General features: G+C 39.4%; 2 protein-coding genes across 5 annotated transcripts in view; one reads left to right on the top strand and one right to left on the bottom strand.

Annotated features, from left to right (window-relative positions):
* Positions 1–13464, top strand: part of LOC134799537 (serine/threonine-protein phosphatase 2A 56 kDa regulatory subunit epsilon isoform-like) — an 85695-nt gene extending 72231 nt beyond the window's left edge. Inside the window, exon 9 of the mRNA XM_063771970.1 lies at positions 13452–13464. The gene's annotated coding sequence lies outside the window, so the exon portion shown is untranslated. The remainder of the gene's footprint in view (positions 1–13451) is intronic.
* On the bottom strand, positions 276–13089 carry LOC134799536 (cystathionine beta-synthase-like). Of its 4 annotated transcripts, none has more exons than XM_063771965.1 (10): positions 12966–13089; positions 12791–12897; positions 12165–12332; positions 11706–11890; positions 10997–11215; positions 9255–9387; positions 7927–8110; positions 5559–5693; positions 808–1040; positions 276–463 (listed from the first exon to the last, which is right to left on the bottom strand). In XM_063771965.1, exons 1-10 carry the CDS (start codon positions 13013–13015, stop codon positions 393–395), a joined length of 1485 nt encoding a protein of 494 aa, XP_063628035.1. In that variant the 5' UTR covers positions 13016–13089; the 3' UTR covers positions 276–392. The 4 variants fall into 4 exon arrangements, with proteins under 4 accessions (XP_063628035.1, XP_063628037.1, XP_063628036.1 ...); XM_063771966.1 differs by having other exon boundaries at positions 277–463; positions 11706–11887; XM_063771967.1 differs by lacking the exon at positions 12791–12897.
* Positions 13465–14294: the final 830 nt, after the last annotated feature.

Consider the following 14294-nt stretch of genomic DNA (forward strand, 5'->3'; position numbering starts at 1 on the left):
CACGCCGATCGGGAGAGCGCTGGTCGGGGGCGCGCCGGCAGGGCTGGCAGTTTGTATGGCAGAATTTGGACTTTATTGCTAAGTCAATAAGAGTCGTAATAGACGATTTTACTTTATGCTCTAGAGCATAAAATGCGATTTTATGTCGTCTACGCACGACATAAAGGTGCACTTTTTGAGCATGAGAAGTGAAAAATTAATTTTGAGATCACAAAAGTAGGTAAGGGGAAGACAAGTAAATATGAATAGAAACATTTACATATGCTTATTTTACTATTAAGTTTAGGTATGGTATATAAATATGTATTTCTAATTGAGTAGGTCGAATTCGCGGCAACTTCAAAAGCGGTTTGCGGAACGGGATAACTTGGGATAAGCTGTTCGTCGGAAGGTCATTCCAAATACTGTCTAATATACTGCCAGACCGTTTCAGAGGTGATTACTCCTTTTGGTTTGAATATTTCTGAAAGAAAACAATTAACACTTATTGTTATTTAGCCAATGACTTCAAGCTCATCTAACGTCTAACGTCCACACGAACACAATTTCTTGTGGAATCGGCGAGCCTGTTTTGCGACTACACGGTACACCACCTGATTAATTAGGCAATTTAATTCGATTGGGCGTCTGGACGGGTCTTTAAGAGTGCCGAGTTCAAGGGGAAAACGATGACATTCCATTTTACGATGTTAATTGAATTTACGCACCACAACTGTAGGTACCTTTATTAACATTGAATTTAATAAATGGAAACATTTTAACAATTTGAACAAACGTACGTGTACGTTAAAATTAATGATCTCCTACCTATGATTTTACTTTCAGGGTTTGGTATCTTTTCAACTATAACGACAAATGGAGTAATGTCTAAAATTCGGGACACAAGTCCGACGGTGGAACATCCCTTGTTTTCCACCACTGTCAAGCAGTTGTGTATGATGTGCTTTTTCACTGGTTCGTTTAAATTTAATTTCTCTTCTTTTTTGGGGTTGGTGGCCGCGTGTCGCAGTTGGTTTTTAGATATTGCTCCTTCGTAAAACCTGAAACATGTTATTTCTTTCTTAGTCATATTACCACCGGAATGGAACTGCAGGAAATCGGCGCCTGAATAGCCCGTTAATTTTATAGTGTTTTCTTTTTCTGATAATAAATACATAACAAATGTTGTAGGCGCTTGATTGAAAAGCGACTCGTATTAAATATTTGAGTCATACTCGCATACGCAAGGTGGTGTACTATCGTTCAAGATGCTCTATCCTACTATTAACATTTTTTCATGTACCTAACTAAAAGTACAATAGCGCCGGCCGTAAATTTCAACTATCTGTGTCTACTGAAAAACAGGTCTTAATAAAAACTTTTTACAAAAAAAATTAAACCGACTTCAAAAAGGATGAAATAAAATATTATCCTTTTTTATGTCTATGCGTTACCAAGTGATATGTTTGAAGTCGGTGCCAAGCCAAATTTTGAAGCATACCATGACTTTGGTGAGATTCGATAAGGATTTACCTACGTTGAATTGCCTTACACGACGACAATGAACGTACTTTCTGTAGGTACAGTCGACGTTAAAAATATGTTTACACTTTTCGCCTTATTACAAAGGAGTAAGGTGCAAAAGTGTAAACATATCATTGACGTCGACTGGAGCTAAGAACACACCTCAGAACACACGATCAAACCTTCTTGGCGCAGTTCGTACCATGTTTGTCGGCACATTAGTGTAAATATATATATATATGCATTTTTTTGCCGTCGTATTTTTTAAAGAGCATTTCTTACTAATGCTCGAACAGTCTATAGCACGCAAGTGTGGGATTGGGACTGAGTTATTTCCCGTCCCCTATCCAAAGGACTACATTTCAAATTATAAAACAATTCAAGGAATTTACCTTCTTGCTAAATTTCACCTAAAAGAGGTTCAGTTGTTTAGCCATGAAAAGGCGATAAAGAGCCAGACAGAATTCCTTACACATTTATAATATTTATTAGTACAGTTCTAATGGGATTTATAGCCATAAAGCTGATTATTTTTGACTGGTATTGTTACTACTTGGCTTGGCACCGACTTCAAACATATCAGTTGGTAACGCATAGACATAAAAAAGGATAATATTTTATTTCATCCTTTTTGAAGTCGGTTTCATTTTTTTTTGTAAAAAGTTTTATTTTACCATTTTTAGTTTTAACGCATTTTTAAGAGCGCGACGCATGAATGAAAAACAAGATCATGTTTAACACTAAATTCGTGTACCTATTACTTTAGTAAATAATTATGTAATCAGAAATTTTCTCGAGTCCGTCTGGGAAATTATAATTCCTGTCAACTAAATCCATCCGCCCGCCCCGCCAATGACCCAATCCCTCAGCCCCCCGATCACTCAACCTCACAGAACATCAACCCCTGATCCAGGAACCCCACGATCCTGAACCAGCCTTAATCCCTGACCCCTTAACTCCTAACCCTAACCCCCGATCAGTAGCCTTACCAGCAGAGGCGTATTTACAAATTTGGCACCCTGGGCCATTTTGATTTGCCGCCCCCCTTCATCAGTGACGATAAAGTATTTTATTTAAGAAAAAAAAACCTGCAACAAGTACCTTTGGGGTGTGAAATAAAAAAAAACTAAACATTTACCATTTACTCACATAGGCATTTACATGTTTTCCTATGTACAAATTGGTTGACAAAATCATCAATGACGCTGTCGTAATTTAAAACGTTTGTCAGCTCAGCTTCTATATTAAGAAGAGCTAAGCTATTCAGGCGCTCTCCGCTGATAGTGGAACGTAGATATTTTTTTATTCTTTTGAGTGCAGAAAGGTGACGTCACTAATGTCACTATTCTAGATACAGATTTATATGGGCCGTTTTTGTCACTCAATGACGATGCGACCTCGTTATATTTGCCTGATCTGATCGGTGACCGGTGGGTACTGCTGGGTTTTGGCCATTGAAAATCAAGGTGAGGCATTGGCAGTCAGGCTGGATATAGCTAAGGAGTTCGGTCGGGTCTGGTATCGAGTCTGCTCGAGGGACTATGTTATACAAATGGATCGCTAGTTTTTTTCCCGGTAGACGCACATGAGCCGTATAGTAGACGGAAGCTGCTCCTGTGGACATTAACGCTGGCGTTGCACTAGGTTCTGTGCTGTCATTGCTGCATATCAATGATAATCATTGCTATGCAGACGACAGTAGTAGGGATGCGTATTACACAGGCCGTACCATTATCCCTCATTCTGTGGTGCTGGAAAGTCATGAAAAGTATTGTATTTGTATCTGATATCGAGAGCACTCTATCTGTACTGAGTTTCGGCATGGGATCGGAACAATTTAGTGAGATTCAATACCACGAAGACACAAGAACCGCCCAATGTAGTCATATGGGTCACAAATAATGTAGGTAGGTACGTAAGTGAAAACGCGAGCGTAGCGAGCGCGAAATTTTTTCGAGAAAATAGTAGGTAAATTTTTAGGGTTCCGTACTTCAAAAGGAAAAAAACGGAACCCATATAGGATCACTTTGTTGTCCGTCCGGCCGTCTGTCTGTCTCAATATAAAGGGTCTTGACCTGACAGAGGGCGGCAAAATCGACAAATAATGCTTGTTATTTAAATTTTACAAGTAAATAAGGGAGCGACAAAATTCTGGTCGACCCTATCTGAACAGCAAATAAATATTTTTTTTGACCCAAATTTGCCGCCCCCTAAAATCTGCCGCGCTAGGCTTCAGCCTACTCAGCCTAGTGGTAAATCCGGCACTGCGCCGTACTAATACTTCTTGAACGAAAATGTTGCTTAATTTAGGTACTTGTTGGTAGGTAGATATTTTAAGCAATTGGTGGGGTTTAAGGCGTTCGTTTGTTTATTAATTTAAATGTCAATTAAAATATAATAATAAATATAGCTAAGCTTGATTATAAAAGGCGCCCAGAAAAAGCCGCGAGGGGGCGGCTTAAGCCGCCCCCCGCGGCCTGCCGCCCCGGGCCATGGCCCCCTTGGCCCTAGGGTAAATACGCCCCTGCTTACCAGCTTACCACGAGTTTGACATTGATATATATATTCGCTAGCATGTGTGTAACTTACTTCCTATGCATCTCGCTCGTACTAACCTTAGTGTGAGCGAGATGCATAAAAAGTTACATTTAGATGCATAAGACGTTAGCGAATATGTCAATGTCAAACTCGTGGTAAGGCTACAGTTGCAGTACATCAAATTGGTGGTTTTCGGAAGCAAATGCTCGAGTTACTTTAGAAAACCCCGAAATCACTTAACGCGTGCCTTTAAGAATTGAGGAGTTCCCTCAATTCCTCATGGATTCCATCATCAGACCAGAACCAAAAATAATACGGAAACACCTTGGAGGTAACTTCTTCCAAACAAAAAATAATTACTCAAATCGGATCACAGGTGCCGGAGTAATCGCTGAACATACTTACATTTAAAAAAAATCATCATCATTATCATCAAAATAATCATCATCATAATCATAATCATAATAATTTATTTATAAAACCAATTTATACGTCATTAATAAATAAATAAATAATTTAGTAATAGTACCTATAGTAATTTACCAAAATACATGGTACTTATGATAGTATTACAATAACATAATAAACAGTATAATTATTGCGCTTTATACGCAATGAATTCGTCGTAGCTATAAAAGGATTGCTCGATAAGCCACTGCTTTAAGCGAAATTTAAAGCTGCCCAAGCTTGGAGCATCAAGTATGTTTTTTGGCAACTTATTGTAGACAGTGGGACCCATGACGTGAGTGAGTTTAGATGACTTGGTCAACTTCCGGCTAATACCCACAATTTTATCTGCGTTCCGCGTTTCGTACAAGCTTAACATTCTAAATGTTTTAAATGACGCCAGATGCACTCTCACATATACGGCCACTTGCAGAATGACTATTGCCGGCAGTGTTAATATGCCTAGCTTAATAAAAAGAGGCTTAGCATGGGTATCGTGGGGAACTCGAGCGATGATCCTCACTGCGCGTTTTTGGAGGCGGAACACCCGCTCCCACTCTGCACAGCGACCCCAACGACATCATCAGGTTTACTCCATCAAATTGGTGGTTTTCGGGAGAAAATGCTCGAGTTGCTTAAGAAAACGCCCAAAACACTATGCATGTGCCTTGAAAAATTGAGGAGTTCCCTCAATTCCTCATGGATTCCATCATCAGAACAGAACCAAATTAAAATGGGACCAACTCGGAGGTAGCTCCTTTCAAACAAAAAAACAATTACTGAAATCGGACTACGGATGTCGGAGTAATCGGTGACCGTACATAGAAAAAAAAAAATAGCCACAACCGAATACAGAACCTCCTCCTTCTATGAAATTGAAGTCGGTTAAAAAAGCCATATGTATCCCTTCGTCCTCTTGTCGACCATTCATTTTTCTTTTATTTAATTAAATTTTTAATGTTAAAGAAGAATTTCAGCGCGAAAATATCAAATGTCTGCCATAGCAGCTAACAGTTAATCAGATAAAGCTAAGATACAACCCGCTCTCTCAACTCTAAAAACTTTCTTACCCATTCTCGTCAACAATGATCGCAACACTATGCAAACTACCCATCGCAGTGAGGGCATCTCTACACGTTGCGTCATGCTTCACGTGTGGCACCGAGATATCCACAGGCAGGTTATCAAGGGGATGATTCCACCATCTGGAAATATTTTGGAATTAAAGACTGCGTGATGGATATTTTAGTAATAAATACACATTAGGTATTAGCTTTTCGGTGAAGGAAAACATCGTGAGGAAACCTGCATACATCTGCGAAGAAATTCAAAGGTGTATTTATTTGAATATTGAAGTCCCCAATCCGCATTGGGTTAGCGTGGGGACTATGATAAAACTTTTTTGTTACACGATCAATTTTGTTGTATTTTAATAGCAGCCAAAGAGTACCGTAGAAAAGAAAAAAAAAATTAGTCTTAAATAATGCGGGTTGTAAATACAATATGTACGTATTAGGGATGTACCGACTAGTCGCCGACTAGTCGGGAAAGCCGACTATCCGGCCACATTTGTAGTCGGCGATTAGTCGGCGACTAGTCGGCAAAAATGGCCGATTAGTCGGCACTTAATTAGTGAAAGAATAACAGAAGAAAAAGAAATCAACAGTCAATATTTACCATATGTTTTATGTCTATTTTACTAAAATACCTATTTAGGGTGCATACGAAAACTTTTTTTCATATAATTGACCGTTTGATCGTTATCGTATGTTGGTGGGCTGGTGTTTTCCTCTACAGGTCGATCTCAACTGATTCTCGTGTAATTTCATGGGCAAGTTTGATAGTTAAATAATTTTATTACTATACAGTTTTTTATGGGGAACTATTTATATTATTGCAAAATTTTGAGACAGACAGGGCACGTTGCTCGTAAAGACGCTGACCACAGGGGATAGGTTCTTAACTGGCGACTACGTATGGGAAATAGAGCCTTGGAAATACCTCCTACAAACTGTACCTACCTACTGACGGTCTGCTCAGTATCGCAAAATAAAAGACAGAGATTGAACGAGGATTCTTGTGATAGGTCTTTGAACGTGTAAAGAACACCTTTTAGCCAAGCTAATATGATGAATACCGCAACCAAAGGAGCAAAACTATTGTTTTTCACCTGAACTTATACGAAACTAATGATCTGGCCGACTAGTCGGCCGACTAATCGGCCATTCGAGCGCCGATTAGTCGGCTAGTCGGCTAGTCGGCCAAATCAATAGTCGGTACATCACTAGTACGTATATTTGCTATATTTCGCAGTGGCTACGGCGTAGCACTCGTAGTAGCTACTGGTACAGGGTGCAACGAGGGTTTACTCACTCTTACATCGCTGATCTACGCTTGTAGCGCTACGCCGTACATTACACTTGCCTACTAATTATGTAGTGAAAAGCGTTAGTTGAGGTGCGATGATATTTATCATTTAGTGACTAGAGTTAGACCAAGATAACTCGGCAGCGCGTTTAGCATAGTGGAAGTGTTATTTAATCGTCATAATAGGGTATTTGACTGTACCTATTGAAAATAAATTATTTTAGACCATGCATGAAATAAAGTAGACAGCAGTTATTTTTAGACACAATTTCTATTTTAAAACCCGTGTAAAACTATAAAGAATAGGTAATTTGATTGTGACGTCACATGCTAGTGTTTCATACAAATTCCATAGTAGCAAAAGCGTTTTGACAGTCCGAAAAAAACCGGGCAAGTGCGAGTCGGACTCGCGTACGAAGGGTTCCGTACCATAATGCAAAAAACGGCAAAAAAAAACCGGGCAAGTGCGAGTCGGACTCGCGCACGAAGGGTTCCGTACCATAATGAAAAAAAAAAACGGAAAAAATGCAAAAAAAAAACGGTCACCCATCCAAGTACTGACCACGCCCGACGTTGCTTAACTTTGGTCAAAAATCACGTTTGTTGTATGGGAGCCCCATTTAAATCTTTATTTTATTCTGTTTTTAGTATTTGTTGTTATAGCGGCAACAGAAATACATCATCTGTGAAAATTTCAACTGTCTAGCTATCACGGTTCGTGAGATACAGCCTGGTGACAGACGGACGGACGGACGGACAGCGGAGTCTTAGTAATAGGGTCCCGTTTTACCCTTTGGGTACGGAACCCTAAAAAGAAACTGATTTGACTAGTAGTCAAATACCCTATTTTATATACATTTCGACGTTTATGATAACACTTTCACGCTCTGTGCTATCAAATTCGCTGCATCAGAGTTATATTGTTCTAACTCTAATGATCTGTGCCCTGTTTATCAAAAGCTTGTAACTTGTAATACAAGTGGAAGTCCCTTTTTGACAGCTTTTGTTAGAAAGGGACTTCCACTTGTATTACAAGTTACAAGCTTTTGATAAACAGGGCACTGATCTTACTCAATGTTGGGATGTAAAGGAGGCTCTTTGAACAGGTGCGCCTCCATCCACTGGTCGGCGACGAACTTGGTCATGTAGTTGCGGATGCCGTCTGGGAACACAACTACCACTTTCTTCCCTGCGGCCAATTTCAACTCTTTGGCGGCCTGCAGCGCGGCGAACATGGCGGCTCCACTGCTACCACCTGGTAAGCACAATTTGCTTTATTACTCCAATATCTAGCTTTGCTCGGAAAACATATAAAAACTCAAAAATGCGCGTTTTCCCAGGGATACCTATAGCTAGATCGATTTATCGCCCCCGAAAACCCCCATCCAGCAAATTTCATAGAAATCGTTAGAGCCGTTTTCCGAGATCCCCAAAATATATATATATATATATATGCGCCTTTTTGGCGCGAGCTATTATTTAAAACCAATTTTTCTTTGCATATAGCGATATTATATTCAGGAAATAAAAATACCAGTTGGCTATCGATGCTATACGAACACTTATAATAGTAGGTATATTAAAAAAACGAATACCCTATTCTGAATTAAAAAAGTTGTGTGGAGAGTGCTGCGTGAAGTGCTATTGGTACCTACATCTTATCTTATCTTATACCTTCTTCTTTATTTATATATATATATATAAAAAACCAAAAAGCTCGCGCCAAAAAGGCAGCCGCCTTTCTTGTGACGTCATAATAGCAGTGCAATTCAGTTAGTGGCGGATTTGCAGTCTTTGCCGCCCTAGGCCCCAGGCCCTGTAGCCGCCCCAGGCCCCAGGCCCTGTAGCCGCCCCTTTCTCAGCACCCATCATATTCATTACATTTTGAATTATTTTTTGTTATCATCAGTGAATTTTTGTCACAATTTGCCGCCCCCAAAAAACTTGCTGCCCTAGGCCCGGGCCTACTTGGCCTTAGGGCAAATCCGCCACTGAATTCAGTGCATTAACAAAGAAACGTCAAATGTTCAGTGCAAACTTTTCGCCGTTGTTACAAATTAAACACTTTGCTTTGACGACCAGTCTGGCCTAGTGGGATAGTGACCCTGCCTGTGAAGCCGATGGTCCTGGGTTCGAATCCCAGAAAGGGCATTTATTTCTGTGATGACACAGATATTTGTTCCTGAGTCATGGTTGTTTTCTATGTATTTAAGTATTTATATATTATATATATCGTTGTCTGAGTACCCCCGTGGTACCCACAACACAAGCCTTCTTGAGCTTACTGTGGAACTTGGTCAATCTGTGTAAGAATGTCCTATAATATTTATTTATTTACTACCGCCATGTACAATATATACATGTACAATGTAAATAACTAATACGAATACTGAACTTACCGCAAAGTAGTCCCTCCTTTCGTATAATTTCCCTAGCCATGTTAAAGGAGTCGTAGTCGTTCGTGTGTACAACCTTATCGATTACATCTTTTTCCAAAACATTGGGTATAAAATCGTCTCCAATGCCTTCTACCTGTGTAGGCAAAGTGATTATAATTGTAAATCAATACATGATAATTATTAACTAATAACTATATTATATAAGGCATACCGCCGTTAACCAGGTTCATCAATCTTTGATCTCAATCTCTTAATAAGGCCCGACCCGGCAACCCTACTCGGACGTGCGTAAAGTAACATTATAGGGTAACGCTGTGTCATATTTGACCTTTAAATTAATCATATTCGTTAGGTACATGATATAACTATGTATGTTCTACCCCCTGCCCTGTGCCCTGTGGGTAGTTAATAGCCTAATAGGCATATCTTCTGACTAACTTAATAATACATATATTATTTTTTATTTACATTTAATAATCAGAAATCAATGGCAGTTCTTTAATAATGGCAGTTTACTATACTCGTAGAGGTATATCCCTATTACAAATATTATAATCGATTTTTTTTCAATGTCATAATATTCTTAAACAGATAAATTAAAAATAAACTTTTTCATCACACTCGCTCAGTAAATGTGGAATTGCACGCAGGTTTAGCGGGAGTTATAGAAAACCGGGCAAGTGCGAGTCGGACTCGCGCACGAAGGGTTCCGTACCATAATGCAAAAAAACGGTCACCCATCCAAGTACTGACCACTCCCGACGTTGCTTAACTTTGGTCAAAAATCACGTTTGTTGTATGGGAGCCCCATTTAAATCTTTATTTTATTCTGTTTTTAGTATTTGTTGTTATAGCGGCAACAGAAATACATCATAACACTTTAAACTCTCGCGTTTTGTACACATATTTAATTACACAAACGGGTCTACCGACCCGAGAGTGAGGGTGAGAGAGGCGATTGAAATTAAAAAACACCCTAAAAATTTCAATCGTGAGGACGGGTACAAATTATCGTCTACTTGGGGACCAGTGATTCAAATGTTGAAACCAGCGGATATATCTTCGGACCAGTGTACGGATACTGTGAGTGTTGCGTGTCGTGCCGTGGACAATAAACATTAAACTTTAACGGGTAGCTGCAATTTCTTTGTCTACCCCGAACATTTTTATAAACTAATTTCGGGTAGTTTAGTGGTGTTTTATTAATATCTCCGTTGACATTTGTTGGGACGTCAGTCTTTCCGTGACCACAGCTGGTGCAACTCAGCTGAAACGTCGGAATTAAAGGTAAAAACAATGAAATTATATCGCGGTAGACCCGTTTGTGTAATTAAATATGTAGAAATACATCATCTGTGAAAATTTCAACTGTCTAGCTATCACGGTTCGTGAGATACAGCCTGGTGACAGACGGACGGACGGACGGACGGACGGACAGCGAAGTCTTAGTAATAGGGTCCCGTTTTACCCTTTGGGTACGGAACCCTAAAAAAGCGTTCTCCCTAGGGAGTTATGAAGTTTCTAGTGCCATAATTAACAGTTTTTTGTCTTTATACTTAATTTTTGTATCGCAAGTGTGATGAAAAACATTGTGTGTAACTCGGGGCGTAATAATATTGCAAACTCGAGTCTATAAATCGCTCCGGCAAGACAATGTACTATTGAACTTTAGCAGCATATATATATAGCATTAATTGGGCTTTAGTAATAGAATCTGATCAAAAACCACCGCAAAAACTCACATAGAACGGTGCAAGTTCACTTCCCCATATGATCGAGCCTACTGCTTCCACGGCCACGATGACGCATTCTGGGCAAGCTTGCTTTAGCGCCCGCGCGATGCCCGTGACGGTGCCGCCCGTGCCGGCGCCCATCACCGCCATGTCCACGTGGCCCAGCGCCGCGACGATCTCGCTGCCCGTGTGCTCTTCGTGCGTCATGGGGTTCACGGGGTTTGAAAACTTTACGGTGGAAAATGTGCACATTTTTGTAATGCATAAATGTAAAGGATAGAGACACTTAGAGAGAGAGATTTAGTATTGGGATTATAGAGTGTCGTTTAGACGTTGCTTAGACGGTCTAAGTTAGACCCACGCGCAGAGTACAAGAAAAGTGACTAAAGTTCATTGTTATCGACCTAGTCAGTTTTTTTAATGATTCCAATTCCATAATCTGTCAAGAGTCAATTACGTTATTTATTATTCTTCACCAAGGGCCGTACCACCAAGTTCAGCGTTCACCAAAGGCCATATTTTCAAGACAAGACCACTGTAGTAAAATCACTGGTTAGAGAAATCCCAAAGAGCCATTCATGTACTCCATATGGATTTGGCTAAAAGTCTATTTATTTTTAAAGAAGAGCAACAAATCTACTAAAAGTGCCGCGTTTGAGTATTTGTATAACGACTACTGTTTTGTATATTTATGATCAAATATTTGTTCGGCACCTACCTGATCTAAACAGATGCTGTTAGGATCTTGTTTAAGTATTCCTTGAGCAACTGTTAAAAAGTGGTCGGGGTCCCCCAGGTTGGCTGAGGCAGGGGTTTGCACGATATCCGCCTTCAGCAGTTTCAAAGTACTTAGTTTTTCGCCTGCGTTCTTGTCCGGTGTAACAATGGTTGCTTTATAACCTGCTTGTAATGGCAATGTTATAGTGTTCAAAAATTTAACACCTTAACTTAAATATTCAAAATAGGCCTACGGATTCTTCATGAAGTAAAAAGATCGCGCTGCAAATGAACCTATATGCCAAGGCTCACAGACGGCAGCTTCGTACTTAGTAGTGCAGCGCTTGTGCAGTGCTCAAGTGGTGCACCGGACGAGCCTTATTATTGGACAGATGGTAACTGAAGGCTCCAAGTTTGCCTATTACAGAGGATTTCATTGTGTGGAGTATGGCACACTGACCTTTGACTGCCGCGGTCAGAGCGAGCCCGATGCCAGTGTTCCCTGAAGTAGGTTCGACGAAGCGTGTACCATCATGAGCTCGTCCTGATTGCTCCGCATCACGCACCAATGTGTACGCTATCCGATCCTTAATTGAGCCTCCGGGATTCAGAAACTCGCACTTTGCGTCTGTCCCCAGAAAAACATAGTTAAATGAGCTCGCGAAAAATCTCCGACTCTACCCAACAGAATAGAAACAATAATAAGGTTTTTTCAAAAAAAAATATTCTTGATACAAGCTTTTATCGCTGACTGTTTCTTTCAACAACAACTGATACTCATCGAGACAATTTCAACAAACTCAAATAAGACTATTAGGTTGCGTTGTTTTATCACATCACAGAGTTCCTATGAACAACTCCCTTCATCAGATCTGCTTGATGGTAACGTAATATTGCATTGCCACCAGATTGCCACCCACTTAATTATAATATTATGTACCTATCTAGGTATGTGAAGTTTCGGCTCAATCAAATAATGAAAGTGGGTCTAATAGTCTAATTTAGCTTGTATGTATGTTATGTACAAAACAGTAGGTAGGTATGCAATAGAATATAATAGAATACAATAATGAGGTAGGTACTTACAGATTTCACACTCGAGTCCATAGTCCTTTGGTATCCGATTAAGCTTAACTAAGGGAGTATTGCCGACAACTTGTAGTATATTATCATAAACTTTGGCATCGCGACCTCTGTAAAATATTTTAATTAAGTTAAACACACAGTTACACTAAATTGTAATTAAAGATATAAATCTTACGCTGGTTTCCAGTTTCCATAGGAGATATATTTTGCATTTGCGCTGTACATTTGGGCAGCTCTCCAATATCCACTGTCTGTCAAATAAGTTTCAGCCACTTTGGCCGGACAGAACTAAACCTTACTGACAAACTGCAAGGAAATTAATACTTCATAATGGAAATTAATTCACTTTCACGGATATTACCCGGATATGACTGTTAATTCTATTGTATAGAGATCAATCAATATTTTTAATGTGCCTTTCTCAGAGAATGCGATGAATCAGTTTAATAAGATATAACTTCTTTAATCATACCCATACAATTTTAAATAGTGTAAAAACTCAAAAACAAAGCGCGATTAAAGCGGATTGTCAATAAAAATCTAGCCATAATTATATGTTAGTCAAATAGGAGCTACGTACTCTTGTAATATTGACACATCCCTGTGTATCAAAACCCCTACTGGATAGAGCCCCTGCTCTGTCCAGTCTATCCACCTTCAGTAACAGCGAGACCGAGCATCTCTTTCATTTGCTAAAACGGCAATAGAAATTAATACATTTATGTACTAAATTTCAACCGTCTACGATAATAATTAACAGGTAATAATAGGTAGACGGTCTACCTATTACCAGATTCAGATAACCAAATCAGTCAAGTATAAAGAATCCTGCATTGAACACTTACGAGCCTGTCACCACATCCGTCCATCATACAAAACCACTGAAGAACCAAAATTTACATACAAAAAAAATATTACCTATATCAAAAAATGGTTTTAGGAGACCCTTTATATTCGTTTTGAAAGACTATCCAACGATACTCAACACTATTGGGATAAAGCAAAAAAAAAAATTTAAAAAAATACTTTTTGTATGGGATGTACCCTAAAAAAAATTTTTATACTTTTTTTTACCGTTCTGTCGCAATGCATGATTTATGTATCCATACCTTCTAGCACTAACGATCATGGAGCAAAGCCTCGGACAGACAGACAGACATGACATGGCGTAACTTTCTATAAGGGTTTCTAGGTGACTAACGAAACCCTAAAAATGGGCAGTGTGCGTATTATCGGGTCTGAAAGTTCAATTTACAAGATCATCAAAGAAAATTTGTGCGCATTGTCAGAAAGAGTTTAGAAAAGCGGTAAATACAAAACAGTGGCACAATACCTACAGTTATTACCTACTACAATTTTTGAGAATCCAGAAACTCTCAGTACCTACTATATAGTCTGTGCGAGATCCTGAAAACGGTGAAAATAGAGATACTAGTCCTAAAAATACGTGTGATACCTCACTATTAGAATCGTCATGATACATAGAAAAATGTATTCGAAGCGT

Source organism: Cydia splendana, chromosome 18 (assembly GCF_910591565.1).
Source record: "Cydia splendana chromosome 18, ilCydSple1.2, whole genome shotgun sequence".
Lineage (NCBI taxonomy): Eukaryota > Metazoa > Arthropoda > Insecta > Lepidoptera > Tortricidae > Cydia > Cydia splendana.